We start from the raw sequence: 19,840 nt of genomic DNA on the forward strand, positions 1-19,840 counted from the left end.
AACACTGATGCCCATATTAAGTGGCAATATTTCAATGGCTGGGTAGTTATCGTTGTTTTGGTTACCATCTGGCACACTAAAAAACAAAAACAAACCCAGAATACCGCCTCCATCCATGCCCATGCTTGAGATTTGTATTGGCACCTGGTTGGATACTGTTGGAGACAGTGTTCTGAACTCAGTGGACCCTTGACCTGGTCAATGCATTTGGTATGTTCCCAGTAAGTAAATAAGGAGCATATAAGTAGAAGACTTGTAGCTAATTTTTGATAGCCTTTTTTTAATCCTGTAAAACATTAATTAACATTGGCAATAATACCTTGCCATTAAAGAATTCATATATTGTTATGTTGTACCACATTTCATAATGGCAAGGTCAATGCTTTTGATGATCCTTTCAGTTCTGTAAGTAACATATAAATAAACCTTTGACTTTACAATATGATTTTTCATTTTATAGTGAAATAAAACCTATTGTGTTTGCTAAAGTTGTTGATTCCCTCAACTTTTCTAATAACTTAATCTACTTCATTTACAGGAAGTGTCCATCAAAGCTTGCTTGCTTCAACAGACACAAAAAAGTTAATGGGCAAAAGTACAGTTTTTAGGTAGGTAGATATTTTCTTAGTGTGTGTTAGGTATTCTAGGAAAGATTTTCTAGTAATGTTTGTCAACAGATAATAAATGAAGTAGGAAATTTTGCAATTTTTTTAAAAAACTTTGCATATAATGGCAATTCAGTATTGTGGAGGGTTTGTAAGATGAGTGTTTTTCTTGTGAAAATATTTTGGAATTCTTGGGAGGGGGGAAATGCCCAAGTGGGAAGTTTGCTTCCAATATTATAGTTCTAATAAGGCAAATTGCTGCTTTTAAACTGAGTTGGTAACACTTTGTTGTGGTTGAATTACTGTTTTAGTTAGTCATAACTGAAGTGTACACTGTGTACGTGTTTCTACATTATTTTAGTGGTTTTGTCATTGGCGTTTTTAAAGCCACCTTGAGAGCCCATTGGGCCATTTGTTAAAAGATATGTTTATTTAATGTATTTCTTTGAACCTTAATATTAAAATGTTTATTCAGTTCCTCTCACTGATCCAACATTTGAGACTGCATGCACATAACTCTTCAGGGAAAAGTACTGCTCAGCTGTTTGGAAGTAGGAGTAGGCAATTGTTTTCAGTTCCTTGCTTTTCCATCATGTTCCAGCCAAGCAGTTGAACAGCTGGATTTTAAGATTTTTGGAAGGGGCCTTCCACACGAAGCCCTGATTGATGCACATGTGTTCCTTTTTTGAGATTGGGATAATTGTCTGGTATTTGTGCTAACATATTGTGATGGAAAACCTGCTCAGCCTTAAGACCCCTCTTGACCTTAACAGTCCTATGTATTGTCTGCACAGGAGTAAATCTCACTGTGCTTGCTTCCTTCCTGATAAGCATGCTTAGGATTGAAAGGATTTCTTCCTTCCCCGTCCCCTATGTATCACCCAAATTGGGCTCTGGTGGGGCTGGGAGAACCCCTAGAAGGACAATATGGAAACAGAGTCTGCATTATGTACTAAGGACAGACCCTGAGCAAACTTGAGGGCAGAGCAAGAATGCCAAATTGTTTGGTGTCAGAAGCAAATGTTAAGCTGTTTGGAGGAAATGTACAGAATTCCCTGCCCCCCCCCAGCTCCAATCTATAATTAATCAGACATGATTTGAATTAAATATCTTCAAAGAGGAGTCTTACAGTTTGTAACCTTAAACACTAGATATCTAAAATCTGGATATGATTTTGCCTTCCCTTAAAGAGCTTGTTATTCTTACAAAATCTGTTCTGCCCTTTTATGACTTCTCAGATGAGGTGTATACTACTGTTGAACTGATCATATACTATCTACCCCATTATGACAACATCTTTCTCCTAGCTGCTGTTACCACAGCCATGTGGCTATTTGTATGCCTATACTTGGCAATGCAAATCCCTTGTCTTGGCTGGGGAAGGGTACTCAAGTCAATGTTTTCCCTTGCCACTTAGAGATGCTTCAGATTTCACTCTTTCTTCCCTTGTGGGAGTGCACATGGAGGCAATTCTCCTGATGAAAATAAAAATGATGAGAGTGCCTATACCACACTGGCTTGTGGGACAGACCTAGTTTTTCCAAGAATTCCAAAAGCAGGTTCATATATCTCGTTTATACTTATGAGTAGACTCTAGTATACGTTATTGCTAATAGTACCTATTTCAAAAGCTGTGCTTGTTAAGAAGTAGCCATCAGTAGATGGAGTACAGGTGAGGAATTAGTACAATTTCTTAGTTTTGGTGGAATGAATAAAGATTTATAGTTCTTTGAATTTCAGAAAATCTTACAATTTAAATCCTTTAAAAACAGTCATAGAAGAATATGGGAAAACTGGGAGGCTGGAACTAATTATCACTGGAGTAAGAAAGTACTTTGATCTTTGAGACTGAGGCTAGGAAGGTTAAAATCGTGCCTAATGAAGATTCTTCAAAGAGAGCAAGCATTAGCGTAAAATGTGTGAAATGACAATACTATTATTGCTCCACTCCTTGCTCCAAAAAAGGAGGAAATTATATTTTCCTTTGGCTAAATATGGCAACTCTGCTCAGGAGATGAGTGGACTATCATTGTCTCTATAGTTGATGTGCAAATGGGGAAACATTCCATGAAAGTTCCTTATGTTTACAAGGCAACCTTGGCATTATCGGATCATAGAGTTGGAAGGGACCCTGAGGATCATCTTAGTCCAACCCCTTGCAATGCGGGACTATGCAGCTGCCCCATATGGGAACCAAACCTGCAGTCTTGGCATTATTAGCACCACACTCTAAGCAACTGAACTATCCAGGCCTGGGTATCAATACGTCAGAACTGGTTTGAGGGCCAGAGCATGATGGTGCCTTCACCTGACAGTATATCACAGGTGAGGCTTGCTTGTGCCTCCTTCCTCCCTGCGTAAAAGGTACAGCACAAACTTCTAAGGAACAAGATCAAACTTAAATCTGCTATGGTTACTGATTTACAGTATGTCTTTCTGCTGGCAGTTTGTAACTGCAAGTATTGATAACCACAAAGCAATTCCGCCTTCTTCTTTTTTTGTAGTGAGGGCAATGTGATGGTAGTAATAGTAGGGTAGGGTAGTGTTATAATGAGAAGGGAGTAAGTTGGCAAAGAACATTCTTTCTGGCTTCGCTGCATGCAAGATTACCTTGGTTGACTCTATTCTTCTTCACCCTTGCTAGGAGCAGCAGCTGCCACCAACAATTTCTCAGCTCATCATCACTTTGCTCAGCTAGAGTAAAAGAGGAGATAATCCCCTTAGCCTGTTAAATACTGCATTCCATTTTGTAGGTGATTTGTGCGCCAATAGTGAAGTGAGAGCGCTAGTTAAGTGTATTGGGGAAACCCAGAATTTACTTTGGTGTGACATAAGAATTAGAGGAGTGAAGGGGGAACTGTGGAGTCCATCCCACCCACTCCAAAAAAGGCTTTCTTGTTTTTTTTCAGGGGGGGGGGGAAATGGATTATGGAATATTTTCTTTTAGAATGATGGAAAAAATGTTTAAGCCAAGGTGTTCATATATTTACTCCCCTGAAATGATTTCTAAAAGCTATGTAACACAAAGGCTTTCTGTAAGACTATGTACAGTGTCAGATCATTGCAGCTCCTGTGCATTGAGGACAAACAGGCCCTGAGTTGTAAACAGAGACTACTATGGTACTATTAGCCCGTAAGAGCAAGATGCATTTGTGCCTCTAGGGCAGGGGTCCCCAGACTACGGCCCGGGGGCCGGATGCGGCCCAATTGGCCTGCCAATCCGGCCCGCGGCGACCCCCGCCGGCCGCCGGCCGCTCTTACGGCGCACAGCGCTCTTCCGGGTCGGGAAAAAAGCGCCGAAAATCCTTTGTGCGCATGCGTATGGGCCTCTCCCGACCCGAAAGAGGTCATTTCTGGTGCACTTCCGGGTCGGGGGAGGCCCATACGCATGCGCACAACGGATTTTCGATGCTTCCCCCCCTGGAAGCGCGCCGCCACGCAAGTAAGCGCCCGTGTACATGCGCACGGGCGCGCACTCCCCCGCCCGCCAACCCGCACAGGCGCGCGCTCCCCCGCCCTCCGGCCCGCCGCGCGATCGGCGCGGTGGGAACCGGCCCAAACGCCGGTAAGTCTGGGGACCCCTGCTCTAGGGGCACTGCCATTGTCACAGGAGATGGAGGAAGGTTTCAATGCCTTCTTTGCTTGTGGGCTTCCTCTTGTTGGCATAGTTGGTGAATCTGCTTCTGTCCTTGACTAGGCCTCAGAGGACAGGAGCATAGTACAGGGTAGCAAAAAAGAGCTGAAAGTGTACTTAAATTACCTGTACGGTATATTTATTGAATCTTTGTTGCCTAGTCCCCCCTTTTTCTCAGCTGTTTTTATGGAATGAGTGTTTTATGTCTGCTTGACACTCTGAAGTACACATAATAATTTGCTTTGTTTTACAAATGTTGTTTTGTTTCTTCTGTTTTTATCGGTTCTTGCCTGCTCCTCATAAACTAGCAAAACCAAAGAGGTTCCTTATAGCTCAGGTTCCTTACAATTCAGCAGTTTGTAGCTCAATTTGTAACTTCAATTTTGAATTATTGTCTGACTAAACTGTACTTTTAATATACCAAACATATATACCAAGATATAAATAATATTCTGTAGTCTGTGTTCCTAAAGTATGAAAATGGCTTTCATTCTGTAAATGGGGAGAGAGAGAGAGCAATAACTTTCACTGAACATTAGTGGCTGAATATAAAAGAAGCTGGCCTAAGAAGGACATCATCATATATGGCATTGTTTTATCACTGTCTGGGCCCTTCATTGCTACAGTACCCCAAACACACGGCCCTGTTGGTAAAGAATTAAGAATGTTACGACTAAGCAGAGATTTGTACTGTACGCATTTCTCAGCTTCCACTGCCCATTAACAAAGTAGGTATAACAGTTGCCTACTTCATGGTATTATTGTGAGGGCATACAATTGTTTATTTAATAGTAGTGTGTACACATGAGTGGTGTAGACTGCAGTCCTATACCCACTTGGGAGTATCTCCCATTGAACTTCTGAGTAGGCATGTATAGATCAAATTGTTAACCATCAATAGCTACGGTAGGGAACTGGTTTGCTCTTCTGCACGTAGAATTTTGGTTTGAGAGAAGCTATACATAGTGCTGGGTTTAACACGTTTTGTGGAGCTGGAGGTGCTGCATAAAAATGTGTATGATTTGGTTCAGATGTAACACTAAACTATGGCTTCTGTGTTTCCTGCTCCCTTCTTTGTCACAGCCACAAGAAGATTGGAAACTTTCGTTTCTGTTTTCAGCCAACCGGTGATCATTTTAGCCAAAACCAGAACTGTGGTTAACTTCAACTGTGGTTTAGGGAAACAAATCCTGGTTTAAGTTCAGTTGATTCCCCAAATGAGAGATTCAAATATAATGAGTAACTTTGGTTTTCAAAGTTGTAGAGGAGTATTACAGTAAACCATAGTTTAGCAAACTGTTAGAACTGGAGTATGTATGTGTATTTTTAAGCATCATTAAATTAAGCATCATTAAATTTACTTTTATTCCAGAGATTAATGCCATATTCTTATAATGTAGGTGACAAACAGCATGTTTGGTGCTTCAAGAAAGAAGTTTGTAGAGGGAGTCGACAGTGACTACCACGATGAAAACATGTACTACGGCCAGCCTTCGATGTTCCCACATCGATCAGAAAAAGATGTAAGTTTTTATTTACACTAACTTGTTTTTTCCATTTTAAAAACTGGTTAAAAAATACATGATTTTGTAATCAGGGATACCAGAGTTAATTGGCTTGAATTACCATACATGCTGCACAGAATGTGCATAAGTGTTCACACTTGCGATAGATTGGAAAGCTCAAGTCCTCAAGTGTAGATCTAACCATTAACTGGAAAAAATGGCATTCTTGGCTAGCATTTAACATATTTAGTGCCATAATCAGATTTCTAGGCACCACCTTATTTATTTATGTAAGCATTTTTGCTCCAACTTTCCAATATGTACATCTTACTCAAGGACGCTTTTGCTGATTGAAATTCACAATAAAATAGTAATATGAAAGAAAACACAACAAAAGCAGGCACAGTAGGCAAAATCTCTTGAATAAACAACTGGAAAATATTTGATATCATGTTTAGGTGCACACATAAGTGTTTGAGTGTTTGCAAGCTTCATGTTTGTGTCACACAGATCTGTGGCAATGCATGCCCTTCAGCTAACTAGGAACTATAAAATGGGTAGGTTGTTTTTGTGCCTTGTGAAGCTGTCACACAGGACATGAAGGAAATAATCTTCTCCAGTTACTCAGAATATGAAGTTTATTGCTGTGCTGCCTGTAAATATGGAGGCCCCATTTTGCCGCCAGTCATTCCTGAAAGCTTTTATAATGCACCTATTCATAGTCCAGTGGCTCTTTTGCACTAAATGCAAACTAGGGATCACTCCAAACATTCCAGTATTCAGTGTTTCAGAGAGATAGAAATGCTATTTATGCTCATGGGGCTTTTCATTGGCATATGTGGTTTATCATCCTTGATAATAATTCCATCCAATTCCCCCCCCCCCCCGGGTTCTTTGTCCTAGTCCCCATGCCACAAATACTTACATTATTGAGGCATTTCTTATACATCAGTGGCCTGAGAAAGGAAAAATAAAATCACTTTTCTAATTTCCAATAAGCTTTTCTGCTTTATTACTTCGTGGTGACCTGCCTACTGGTGATAAAGTTCTCAGTGGGCTAGTTTTCAGTGAGGTGGCAAGCCTATTGTTGGACAGTACCACTTCAGACTACAGGTGGAAGAAAGTTCATATGACTGAATACTCTTCTGTTTTGAAAAAATAAATAAATCTGGAAAGCTAAGCAAGAACACCCTGTCATACAGTTACCTATGTAGAGAGATGCTTTATGTACAGGAGCAATCGATGATGTAAATTTCCACCTGCAGTCTAAGCGAAACAGCTCAGACTGAGAACTAGGTCAGTGATAATGAGTCAGATAATCTCTGTTAGGTTTATTGTGCTGATAACAAGTCGGAATGTGTGCATGCAGAAAATGTGCATTTTTCTCCGTGAGTTTTGAATAATAATTTTGGATGTTATAAATTTATGGTGAATCAAGAGTATTAATAAATCATGGATAGCCTTGCATTCTGAGTGTCACATTGAGAAACTTCCTTCCTTTCATGTCAAATTGTTTTATTAAATGTGATTAGTTTGAATTAGAGCCTGAATTAGTATTTTTTTCTTTTGGTACTACTGCTCATCCAACTATTTCCAGAATTTTCCCCATGTGCATTCCTATTTGCATTGTGTTTTTGCAGCTTTCCAACCTCCCCCTTCCTCCTGCAACTCCCCATGGTGCCTTGGGAGCTTCTCAGTCTTTCTCAACCTCAATCTTTTAGAGCATATTTTGTAGGAGAGGGGCACTTGGGAGCTTCTGTGCAGAAGCACAAGTGCTGCCTTTGTAACTTCAGATACTTCCTGTATGTTCCATTATCTGTTCTGTTAGTGGTGGTCACTAGTTTAGAGAGCCTGCCTAATCTCAGTTTACTAAAACGGAGTCCTTGTACGCAGCTCCGTATAGCAAAATGTAACTAACCATAGTCCTATTCAGGCAAAAGTTTGTAGGTATAAAGTGGGGAGGGCACATGTATGCATGCAGGGCTCCACTCCTAGTGACTGCTGGTTCTGCTTCCAAACTTCTGGTGTTAAATGCAAGATCCATAGAAGGGCGATTCTAACCATGTTCCGCTGAACATACTTAGAAGCCTCTTCTTAGCCAAGAACCCTGTGTTACTACTTTTACACATACAGTATTCATATGAGCATGCTTAGAACCCCACTTCAGACGTATGCACCCAACACACAAAGAAAGTTCGAAGGGTGCAAGAGTTCACTAGGAGGTTGGGAGCAGCGCCTTCTCTGCACACTGCCTTTAGCTCCCCACTTTAAACCTGCACATGCTTGCCCCAAACACATGAATTGCAGTTAAAACTTGCCTGCAGCAGATGATTGAAACTGATTTCACAACTGCTTTCATTAATTTTCTTAAAGAGTTTAATATTGTAGAAATACTTTGTTATCCTATCCTTGACTGACTCTTTATTTACCATTTTAGATGCTGGCATCACCTTCAACATCAGGTCAGCTGTCTCAGTTTGGGGCAAGTTTATACGGGCATCAAAGTAAGTATTCTATTCTAAGTTATATGTGAATGTACAAGTTTGTAGAAGTTGTTTTGCAAACATGCTGGCTTAATGTTGCTTTTTCTTTGCCTACCACTGTGATCTCAGTGTATCTTTAGAATTTTGTTTTTTTAAAAACCAACCCCTGTAAGGTCAACAGAGTGCAACATACATTTCTGACCAATACCTTCTGTCTAATAGGGAGGTTTTCCTAGGTTACAAGAGTTAACCTTTTGCAAGAGGCTGAATATCCTCTATGGGGCAGTGGATTTTCTCTCTCATAGGCCTAGTTCACACACCACATTAAACCATAGTTAAAATAAACTATGGTTTAATGTGAACAAGCATGGTCCTGGTGCATGCTGCTGAATTGCATCTTTTCTGCTCTTGTTGCTGCTGTCCTGCGTGAAAATAAGGCATGTAGCTTGTATTGTCCGAATCTGGCCTCGTGGTTTATTTCTCTGTGAACAAACCATGATCAGAAACCGGCTTGGCTTACCACTTGTGGTTTGTTGGGAGGAAACAGAATCATGTGGTTTGTTTCAGAAATACACCGGACAATACTACAACTTGCTTCCTGACAGTGTGGCAAGAGTGAGAGAAGAAGGAAGTGCTTGCAATTTCAGCATCTTACAACAAGCACATTGCTTGATCACATTAAACAATAGTCTGTTTTAACTATGGTTTGATGTGAAGCTCAAATCAGGTTATATAGCTATTAAATGCAGCTGATTTTTTCATGAATTTTGGGGTGGGCAACCTCTCCTTGACTCTAAAATGAAAAACAGCTGGGCTGAATTTATTAGTTAAGGGGATATCTGGAAATAATTCAGTAGGTCAGGATTATTTCCAAGTCTGGATAAACTGCCAACAGGAATTAAAAGTGAAAATAGACAAAAGCAACTCCTTTGCCTTACAAGACTGTCTAGGAATTTATCTTCATTTCAGCAGGCAAATGTAGAAATCTCTTAATTGCCCACAAGAAATGTTCCCTGTGGTGCAACAATGTGCTAATACTTCCCCTGCTTCATATTAGCCAGTTATGATATAATATAGACAGAATTGCTCTCATGATTACTAAGATTGAATTCCTCACAACTAAGGTGTTTTAGAATTCCACATTTTTTTAAAAAAATATACCAATCATGTTGATAGCCTGATGTTTTGTTTCTCTCCATACCCATATTCATGAGCAGGAAGGCATGGTGGTATTTGTGGTACAAATTTCCCCAAAGAGCAAGCAGGAGTAGCAAACAGTAGGAAGCCTGGCTAGACAGTTCAGGTGGTAATGTTGGTTTTGGCACATGAAGCGACAGCTCCCAGTGCAGAACAAAGGCTAATCATAGCCCTAGCCCAAACTGTTGGAGGCCTGAAGAGCCAGACTCACATGGATGAATGGGTCTCTGCTGTCAGGGATATTGGCAATGCTCATTCAGGGAAATGGCTAGGTGCAAACCTTTTAAAAGATCTTTGCTAGAGCTCCCTGTGGCAAAACAATAGACACATATGCCCTGCCTTTTGATTGACTTTAATATTGTACCAATTAGCATTTTCAACATTAATATAAATAGTGCAGAATTTTGAAAGTAATGACCTAAATTTTTATTTCTTGGGCATAATGACTGTTTAATTTTCCAATTATTTTTTCACTAATAATATAGAAGGTAAAGGTAAAGGGACCCCTGACCATTAGGTCCAGTCGTGACCGACTCTGGGGTTGCGCGCTCATCTCGCATTATTGGCCGAGGGAGCCGGCGTATAGCTTCCAGGTCATGTGGCCAGCATGACAAAGCCGCTTCTGGCAAACCAGAGCAGCACATGGAAACGCCGTTTACCTTCCCGCTGTAGCGGTTCCTATTTATCTACTTGCATTTTGAGGTGCTTTCGAACTGCTAGGTTGGCAGGAGCTGGGACCAAGCAACGGGAGCTCACCCCGTCACAGGGATTCGAACCGCAGACCTTCTGATCAGCAAGCCCTAGGCTCAGTGGTTTAACCACAGCGCCACCTGGGTGCAATGTAAATATAGTCTACTCTTTAAGAAGCATATTTCTTTGTTGACTGAAAATGGAAAGTGAAAAGTTGTACCAAGGGCATGCCTTCTCCTTTTCCAATTGCTTTTTAATATTATGTAGATCTGTCTCTGAAACCGTGATTTACAGCAAAAGCCCAAAATGAAATCAAACCCAGTAGCAGACCCTAAAAAGAGTCACAGCATGTTGAGATAAATAGTATACCATATTCAAAATTCCAAGTTATGCAGACACATAGGAATCAGTTAAATATATTTTATGACAATGAAGATTAAAACAACCTATAAGCCACTCCAAAATAAATACATACCAATTGATGCATGTAAAAGAACTATTGATTGCTCTTAGGCAAACCAATACTAACAGCTTCTTTCACAACACATATTGTAAAATTGATGACCGTACATATTTTGTCCATTCTGATCTTCCTTCTTGTTCTTTTTTAATTTGAGTAGTCCCAGTTTGCATATTGCACATGAAAAAATGTTTCTATATTTTCAAACAAATTTGTCACATGCAATGGATCAATGGCAAATCAGTAGGTTTGCTACTTGAATATTTAATACATTACCTTTAACAAGGGCAAATGAGTCGAAAGTTGGGGGCTTGTATATCAACAAAGTTGGGTAAAACAAAAGCCCATCTATATCCCTGTTTAACATATAGGTATATAGTTTTTTGTTTGTTATACCTTTAGGCAGCTTGATTTTTAGAATTTGGAAACTTCTCTGCAGAAGTTTGTGGTACTACAGGTGGTCTAGACGCCAAGCAAAACTTCATATCATACTCATTGCGTCCATATTCACAGATGTGTTGCAAAAGAGGAGAATGAACCTTGACTGTAGTTTGTAGTTAGCAAGGAGAGAGCTTATACATGACCTTGGGTTCGAATGACACAATAAGCCAAACCTTGATTTAACTTGGCATAAGAGTTTTTTAAAAGGAAGGGAGTATGAAAACAACAGGGAGGAGCTTTAAGATCCTCTCCAGAAGCCTGCACAGTTCTGTGGTTCTATAACTATAATGTGAAAACCAGGCCATTGTCTAGTGAGCCGGTGAAGGATTTCAATCAAAGGCACTTAGTGACTATGTTTTGATGCCTAGTTTCCTTTGGCATTCATTCTTGCATAGCTGTGAAGTGGTCAGGTCTCTTTTTGATTAACTGCCCAGCAAATACTGGTTAATCTTGCTTTGTTTCAAACAGACTGTGGTTAACTTCAAACCATAGTTTATGAAGCTGAGCCCCCCCCCAATAAACCATAGTTAAAATTAACTGCTTTTTAGGAGTCAGATGAAATGCTAATTTCGTTAATCTAAATGGGAAGCAACAGCTTCTGATTTCATGGCGTTGCAGTGGGAGAGGAAACATACAAGTCTGGGGATAGACTAGGTTTGTTCCTGTCATAATTAACACAGCCTGAACAAAGCCAATGGAACTTACAATCAATGTAAGTGACATTGCAGTCCACCAATAAATACTGGAAATGAAGACTTCAGGTATACACTTTTTTAAAAATCTGGATGTTTTAAAGCAAATGGAACAGTTTCTGTTGGTGAAATTTGTTTGGCGCCAATATTTGCTTAGGAGGCTTATGGTGCCCTTCAACTTTAAAATAAGTTCTGAAAACATAGATGCTGCTTGAAAATCTCACTTTAAAAAATGTTTTGTCAATCAAACACATTAAGATTTCAGGGAAAACTTTCTATTAATATATACGTAAGCAATTTATCTCCGAAATGAAGTTCCCTTTACCCAATTTAAAAAAAAGTTTGGAAACGGCCCCCACTGAATTTTGAACTGATTTCATAAAAAGATAGCCTATTGTGTGCATTTTTGTTTTTTAAAAAACTACCCAGCACATTTGGCTGTCAAATCAGAATGAATACCCTTTTTTTTTTGCGAAAACCATACTTGTCTTCCTTAATTCTGTACATTGCCACTCCTCTGACTTTTTTCCAATAGGTGCACTAGGCCTTCCAATGAGGGGAATGAGCAACAATACCCCTCAGTTAAATCGCAGCTTATCGCAAGGCACTCAGTTACCGAGCCACGTAACGCCAACAACAGGGGTACCAACAATGTCACTTCACACGCCTCCATCTCCGAGCAGGTATTTATTGACAGCACTTAATTTCTGCAGGGGCTCCTAAAATATGTAGCATATGTTTTTACTTTAAATTATTTTGCAGTGCACATACATTAAAAGAACAATGTTTTAATTTTCTAGATTACAGCTTGTGTTTGAGGGTACTGGAGGAAAGCTTGTAATGCAATATTGATCCCAGCCTTTGGAAAATAATATTCACATTCTGCTGTACAGCTTGTTAAAATATGACACTATATATGAAATGTCCTAAACTTGCTCACCCCTTTTTAAAAATCTGAAACTAACCGAGCTAGGGGAAAAACTTTGGGAGCCACTGCCAGTCAAGGTAGACAATACAGGCAGCTCTTCATATGCGTATGTTTAGATGCAATTCTGAAAAGAATGGTTTGCTTTGACTGCTTCAAAATAATGATAGTCTGCTAAACATCATTGTATCTGTTGGATCTTCTTTTACAGGGGTATATTGCCTATGAATCCTAGGAATATGATGAACCACTCCCAGGTCGGTCAGGGCATTGGAATTCCCAGCAGGACAAACAGCATGAGTAGTTCGGGATTAGGCAGCCCTAATCGAAGCTCACCCAGCATAATCTGTATGCCAAAGCAACAACCCTCTCGACAACCTTTTACTGTGAACAGGTAAGGCGGATTTGGTATTAGGAACCAATTTGCTGCTATATGAGCTAAGCAAACAATCTGAATTTTTAAGGCTGGGTTACGAGTTAGGTAAAGGTAAAGGGACCTCAGACCATTAGGTCCAGTCGTGGACGACTCTGGGGTTGCGGCACTCATCTCGCTTTACTAGCCGAGGGAGCCGGCGTACAGCTTCCAGGTCATGTGGCCAGCATGACTAAGCCACTTCTGGCGAACCAGAGCAGCGTACAGAAATGCCGTTTACCTTCTCGCTGGAGCGGTACCTATCTACTTGCACAGACGTGCTTTTGAACTGCTAGATTGGCAGGAGCAGGGACCGAGCAGCAGGAGCTCACCCCGTCGCGGGGATTCGAACTGCTGACCTTCTGATCAGCAAGCCCTAGGCTCTGTGGCTTAGACCACAGTGCCACCCGCGTCCTGGTTATGAGTTAAATTAGGTCAATTTTTTTGTGGGAAAGTGAATGGGTTTATTGTGAAATGCTTTCACCAGTTTTTGCAGCCCTACAAACTAAAATCAAAACATAATTATTTAGGATTGTATTGAATGCTACACCAATGGCGTTCCACTGGCACAGCAGGACTTCCATTTTCCCCACCCCAGCCACCCAAAATTTGCTCCAGTGTGTTGCCAACTCCCCACCCCCCAGCTGAGCTTGAGGGTGCATGAGGGACAAGAGAGGATAAGGAAGAGCCATTGTGAGCATGGTGCATTAGGAGTAGTTAGCTTGTATTGCCAAGCTTTTGTGTTAAATGTATCAACTCTCCCAGCTCAAGGAGCAATATGAATACATGAACTTCATGTATGTAATGAAACTTCTCTTCTTCTGACATAAATCCATGTCCAACAAATTGCCCTTCCTTCCAGAACAGCACCACTGAAACAGATCAAGCCCCTCCACAAGTATAACTGGCTTCTCTGGATAAGATAGTGCAGGCATAGGCAAACTTCGGCCCTCCAGATGTTTTGGGACTACAGCTCCCATCACCCCTAGCTAACAGGACTGGTGGTCAAGGATGATGGGAGCTGTAGTCCCAAAACATCTGGAAGGCCGAGTTTGCCTATGCCTGAGAGAGTGCTTATTATCTACTCTTCCTGATCCAAGCTTTTTTAAAAGGACTAGGAAAAGAAAGCAAACTTGAAACGAACACCTTCTAGTCACCCATGTTAACCTGCTTGAGATTCAGTCTTGGATGCTTGTAGACCAAAAATAATATTTAGTACACTGGTATCATGTATTAATAATTCCAGACAGAATAACTTGAAAGTGGTGATAGGAAGTAAAAGAATGTTATATATTTAGTATTTAAGTTGCAGTATAGGTAATGTAGATTTTCGTATAAGGAAATAAATACAATTGCTAATAAGCAAGTTCCCATATCTAAGGGAGGTCATATCAGTACTTTATCAAATTTAGCCAAGGTTTCTTTTAAAACTTCTTAAATTATTAACTGGCTTCAGTTCTCAACAATTTTTGGTACAGTGAAGACTTCTGTGTATGTGCAGTTGTTTCATAGAGAAATCTTTTCACTTGCTGGGTCTTTTGTTCAGTGTAATATCCATTTTCTGAACATTTTTAGTCTGGAAGAGGTGCAATATTGCTATTATTGTGTTTTAAGAATACAAGTGTTAGACATAAATTTTACAAATTTTACTAACTACTAGGGCAATAGCTAACAAAGAACTGTATATGCTCCTGCAACGTGTTTATTTTAAATAAGAACTGTTAAAAAAGAAACCTGTTCAGCCAGGTTTCTGGCTGAAGGCAGGTGTGTCAGTTAGAATGCGACTGATAATTCATTAGCAGTTCCATTCTTTTCACTTGAAGAATCTTGAATCTGACCGTCAGATACCCATTTCTGAATAACATACTAAAACAAGCTTATTGTTGCATTAATAAATTATGGAGAACACGTTAATAGCCTACATATTATACTCATGGCTGTTCTTTCTCTGCACTCACCCCCAAAGTCAGGTGGACTGGCCGCTTGAAGTATAAATGAAGAAGTAGCTAAATAGAAAAAAAACACCAAACAGCTGGTGAAAGGGAGAAACAGGAAGAGAGACTGAGTATTAAAATAGTTTTATACTTTTATGAGTATGTTTCAAATCTGAAACAACTAAGAGCCCCTTTTTCTTTCCCTTTTTACCATATACTGATTGTTTTCAGTATTGTAAGTGATCTCTACTTCCTGGGGAGGTTTTGAATTTCCTCTGTTGTTTTGAGAGCTTGCTTGGATGCTTACTTCTGCAATTCCTCAGAGCTGCACTTTACACTTTGTTCTAACATTTTTCCATGAAAGGATTTGTTCAAGGCAAAGCAACCTTGGAATGCACACCCTGCTTAAACAAATGTAGGGTATGCATAAAGATGCTTCATTGAACCCACTAAAATGCTCATTTTATTACTTCTTTTGGTGCAAGGTTCCACTTAAGTTTTTATTAAGTTAAATATTCATGGACAAGTTGAAACAATCTCATTCTAACATTTTGACCAGCATTGAATACAATGGTGTGCCATTATATTCTATCAGAGGGTTTAGGTTTTTTGTTCCTCTTCACATGGATTGCCTTTTTCAACATTCCATGGGATCCTAGCTGTACTAAGGATTGCTTCTTTTAAGAGCTCAAAGGGCTGTCAACTTAAAATCCCCGATCCTTTTTTAAAACCCCTGTAAGGATCTATTTAGGTTTCCAGCAGGAGCCAGTTAGCTCTTTACCTATTTTAGCCAATGTAGTCATCCAGATCTGAAAGACGACCAAAACATTTTTGAAATTTAAGCAGTATAGTATAATAAAGATTTTTGTTTTAAAATTTGAGCTTTCTTTTTAAACTTAACATTATGTTGTGTTCAAATTAATGTTTGTTTTGCAGAGCTGTGTGTGTTGGGGAGTCATATAAGAACAGTTAGTTAGGTGTTAGTCATGTATCATTTTCTCTCATCCCCCACAGGTGATTTTAAATCTGTTCCATTACTCTACTTTTATGTGTTTGTTTTTTTTATAGTATGTCTGGATTTGGAATGAACAGGAATCAGGCGTTTGGAATGAATAATTCTTTATCAAGTAACATTTTTAATGGAACAGGTAAGCACACTTAAAACTGCACACTTGAGAGACTTTGCTGGAAGCACATTTTGTATGCAATTTTAGGGTTCCCCCCAAAATTACAACATTTATGTAGACATTCATGATGTTTTTCAACAAATGTTCAGAGTTCTTAAATTATAAATGACTTAAGTTCTGAGTCATATAAATTAGAAGGCAAACGAAATTATTATTTTTACAAAGACATTTAAATAATGTGTGTTAAATGTCTTGCATGTAATCATAGCCCAGCTCCTCCAAATTTCTATTCTGGGTTTGCAACCCTCTTCTAGCTGAGCCCTGGGGATCTCAAGGGAAACAAATAGCACAATGCTAGAATGACGGCCTTCTCCCCATTCCCAGCCACAGGACTTTCTCACTGCAATGGGAATGCCATAAATTGTGATGGTAGTATTTGACACACACCTATCTATTGGTTTTCCTGGGACTCAGCTGCATATGCTGGCTAGACATGAGGCATAATTCCCCTCTTTAAACCCTCTATCACGTAAGATGTTTTGAACTACTGTTGGATCATTAACTGGGTAATTTAACACTAGACAACTACTAGTTAAATTAAAATTATATAGTGATGCCAGAGCTGCATCATCTGTAGTCCCAGTGATAAACCACTGTGATATAGAACCTGTTCCAGTATGTTGTTGGTAATGTTGTTGTTGTTGTTTTATCTTTTTTTGCCATCTAGCTATAGCCACATGGTTTTAGGACTGTTATTTTGCTTTTAATTGTTTTCTGTGTCCATTCAAGAATTAGCATTTTATTTTTACTAGCTTGCGTTAAGCTCCTGATCATGTTTACAGTGCGAGACCCTCTCTAACTTGATCTCTCCATTTTGGGATATTTCTTTCCTTTTGTAGGGGCAAGAAAGTGATATAAATATCACCCTGGTGCTTGAGAGTTAGTAATTATTCACTCTGCAGTGTCGTTTTTATGGGAGAGGATATTTGAGAAGAATTTTAAGTTGCCTACATTTACTTTTAGATGGCAGTGAAAATGTGACGGGACTGGACCTTTCAGATTTTCCGGCACTAGCAGACAGAAACAGAAGGGAAGGAAGTGGGAATCCAACTCCACTAATAAACCCTCTAGCTGGAAGGGCACCCTATGGTGAGTGTGTGTCACTTGAAACTGGTACTTTGGCAGTCTAGTTTGCTTTTATCAGAAGGCACAATGGATATTTGAAAACAGGTGTGTTGAACTTGGTACTTGACACTGTTCTATGGTTAATGTCATTTCTCGGGCTAAAGGAAAACGCAAGGTTCCAATAGAAACATAATTAAAACATATTTAGGCTGCAATCCTATACCAACTCACCCAGAAGCCCGAAAGAGGCAGAGTTCCTAAAATCAAGAGAGAACTTTGATGTCCTAATCTGAGAATAATTAAGAGAAGCGAGAGAATTGCCAGATCATTTGTGCTATACGTTTTCTTGGTTTCACTTACCACCTCCCCATTCTACTTTCAAATGCTTCTTCGTATTTTTTTTATCTATATGTGAGTCAGACAGTTATTTCTGATGGATTTTCCATTGTTGTAGCAAAGAATTCAGCTCTTTAGCCCAGTTTCACATTTCCACATTGAATAGCTTGGCCTATTTTTGTGTGTGAAATAAGGGTTGAAGGATTGTGTCTAGAGGGTATCTGCAGATCTACCAGTCTTAAGTGCTTTCAGTATTTCTCCTGCACTTAGTCACCATAAACCATTGCAATGACCATGTTGGGTTACCAATTATCTTAGTATGTTAGAAGATATAAGGTGAGGAAATGTGCCCAAGCAATTTAGAACTGCTTTCTTTAATAATACTGTGGTCAGTGTTTCTTATTAAGTAGTTTGCTATTAAATGCTGTTTATTTTATTTTTTAAAGCATCCTGTTGCCCCCCTCCCATACCTTGACATTGTTAATTGTAAGAATGTTAACTTAAAAATAACAATCAAGTATTTTATGAAGAATTGGTTCAATAGACCTACCGTACATTGATAATGGTTTCTGCAAACTGCTACATTGAAAGAACATATTTTCCCTGTTTTTTAATTTCTTTTTTCATTATCTGTTGAGGTAGAAAATTTTGCTGATGGAAGTGAGAAAAATCAATAGCAGCACAGAAATATAATATCTAATTTGGTACACTTATCTTCAACACAGTTGGAATGGTAACAAAACCAGCAAGTGAGCAAACCCAGGACTTCTCAATACACAATGAAGATTTCCCAGCTTTACCAGGCTCTAACTACAAAGATCCAACATCGAGTAATGATGACAGTAAATCCGTAAGTGTCTCCTGGTTTTTTTAAAAAAGAAACAATTACTTTGAACCCATGGATCCAGGAAGAATTCACCTCACCCAGAACAGGTTGAACTTCAACCTTCTTTGGCAGAACTTCTGTATTGTTAGTGTTGAGCATCATTTTATGGACCCTCAGAGTCTACTACTGTACCATGGTACTAACTTTGCATTCCACTACTTCCCTAAATTTTTTGTAAAGGAGAAATAGAGTTGGGTGCTGTCAACACATTGATGATGCCCCATTCAAATTTCCCAGTTCATGGCATTGAACGGCTTCATACAGATCAGCAGTGGGGAGCCTGCAAGCCAGATTAGGACTAGCACAGCTCTTAATTTGGCCTGCAAAGCCAACCATTTCCCCCAACTACGACCACCTGCCCTACATCTTAAATCATTTATTACCCTGGGCAGGCAAAGATTCAGCTGCAAAGGAGCAAGAGAGAGCCTCCAAGTACACTCCTGACTGTTCCATGGCAAGCAAAGCTTGCAGTCGGTGCTAATCAGCGGTATCAGAAAACCTTTTCCATGATAGGTTGCACTGTGGCATTCCCAGCCATGCGACTTTGCAGCCTGCCTTGAGTTCAAAGAATCGGGAACACACTTAGAACGCCAGATGATTGACATGTTGGCATACTCACCCACCCAGCAAAATGGCCAGCAGGGATTGAGGAGCTCCTCCTCCTGTTCTCGACCCCTGATATAGATGCTATAAAACATGGGGAACAAAAAGGAGACCTGCAAAGACCTCATAGCAAAAGTTACAGGTAGGTAACCGTGTTGGTCTGCCGTAGTCGAAACAAAATAAAATAAAAATTCCTTCCAGTAGCACCTTAGAGACCAACTATGTTTGTTATTGGTATGAGCTTTCGTGTGCATACACACGATTTCTCATAGCAAAAATGACATATGTTGAAATCAGCTGGGCAAATACTTAAAAAAAGAAAAGAATTGCAGCTTTAATTTAAGGCCTTGTTCCAAAGGGTTGGGCTGTGGACTCCTTGAATATGCTCACAGCCAGTCTTCTGAGCCCATGGTTTTAAGGCTGTTGTCCTCCCTTACAGTGCTGCACTCAAAGCTCATGGGGGGTTCAGGACCAACCTCTAACACAAGGAAACAGTTGTCATTGGGAGGGAAAAAATGGTACACAGGCACGTATCTCTGTACACCTCTAAAGGGATTCTGTGGATTGTATACTTGTCGTTCTATGTATTTTCTCATGCTAAATTTCTTGCTACATTTTCTCTGAATAGAATTTGAATACATCAGGCAAGACATCTTCTAGTGCAGATGGACCTAAATTTCCTGGAGATAAAAGTTCAACAACGCAAAACAATAATCAGCAGAAAAAAGGGATCCAGGTGTTACCTGATGGTATGCTCAATCTCTTTTTCTTTCTCTCCTCCTGCC

General features: G+C 39.7%; 1 protein-coding gene across 8 annotated transcripts in view; it reads left to right on the forward strand.

Moving 5' to 3' along the window:
- Nucleotides 1-19,840, forward strand: part of CNOT2 (CCR4-NOT transcription complex subunit 2) — a 62,833-nt gene that overhangs the window by 34,398 nt on the left and 8,595 nt on the right. For 4 of the 8 annotated variants that reach the window (XM_088651939.1, XM_035126836.3, XM_035126839.3 and 1 more), the window contains exons 2-10: nucleotides 539-608; nucleotides 5,640-5,762; nucleotides 8,182-8,248; nucleotides 12,243-12,390; nucleotides 12,844-13,026; nucleotides 16,047-16,126; nucleotides 17,129-17,254; nucleotides 18,292-18,416; nucleotides 19,684-19,804. In XM_088651939.1, coding sequence (XP_088508065.1) covers nucleotides 5,652-5,762; nucleotides 8,182-8,248; nucleotides 12,243-12,390; nucleotides 12,844-13,026; nucleotides 16,047-16,126; nucleotides 17,129-17,254; nucleotides 18,292-18,416; nucleotides 19,684-19,804 — 961 coding nt within the window. In that variant the 5' untranslated portion in view covers nucleotides 539-608; nucleotides 5,640-5,651. The remainder of the gene's footprint in view (nucleotides 1-538; nucleotides 609-5,639; nucleotides 5,763-8,181; nucleotides 8,249-12,242; nucleotides 12,391-12,843; nucleotides 13,027-16,046; nucleotides 16,127-17,128; nucleotides 17,255-18,291; nucleotides 18,417-19,683; nucleotides 19,805-19,840) is intronic. The other 4 variants (XM_035126838.3, XM_088651940.1, XM_060279666.2 and 1 more) reach the window with 1 other exon arrangement.

Source organism: Zootoca vivipara, chromosome 9, assembly GCF_965207765.1.
Source record: "Zootoca vivipara chromosome 9, rZooViv2.hap1.1, whole genome shotgun sequence".
In the NCBI taxonomy this organism is placed as follows: domain Eukaryota; kingdom Metazoa; phylum Chordata; class Lepidosauria; order Squamata; family Lacertidae; genus Zootoca; species Zootoca vivipara.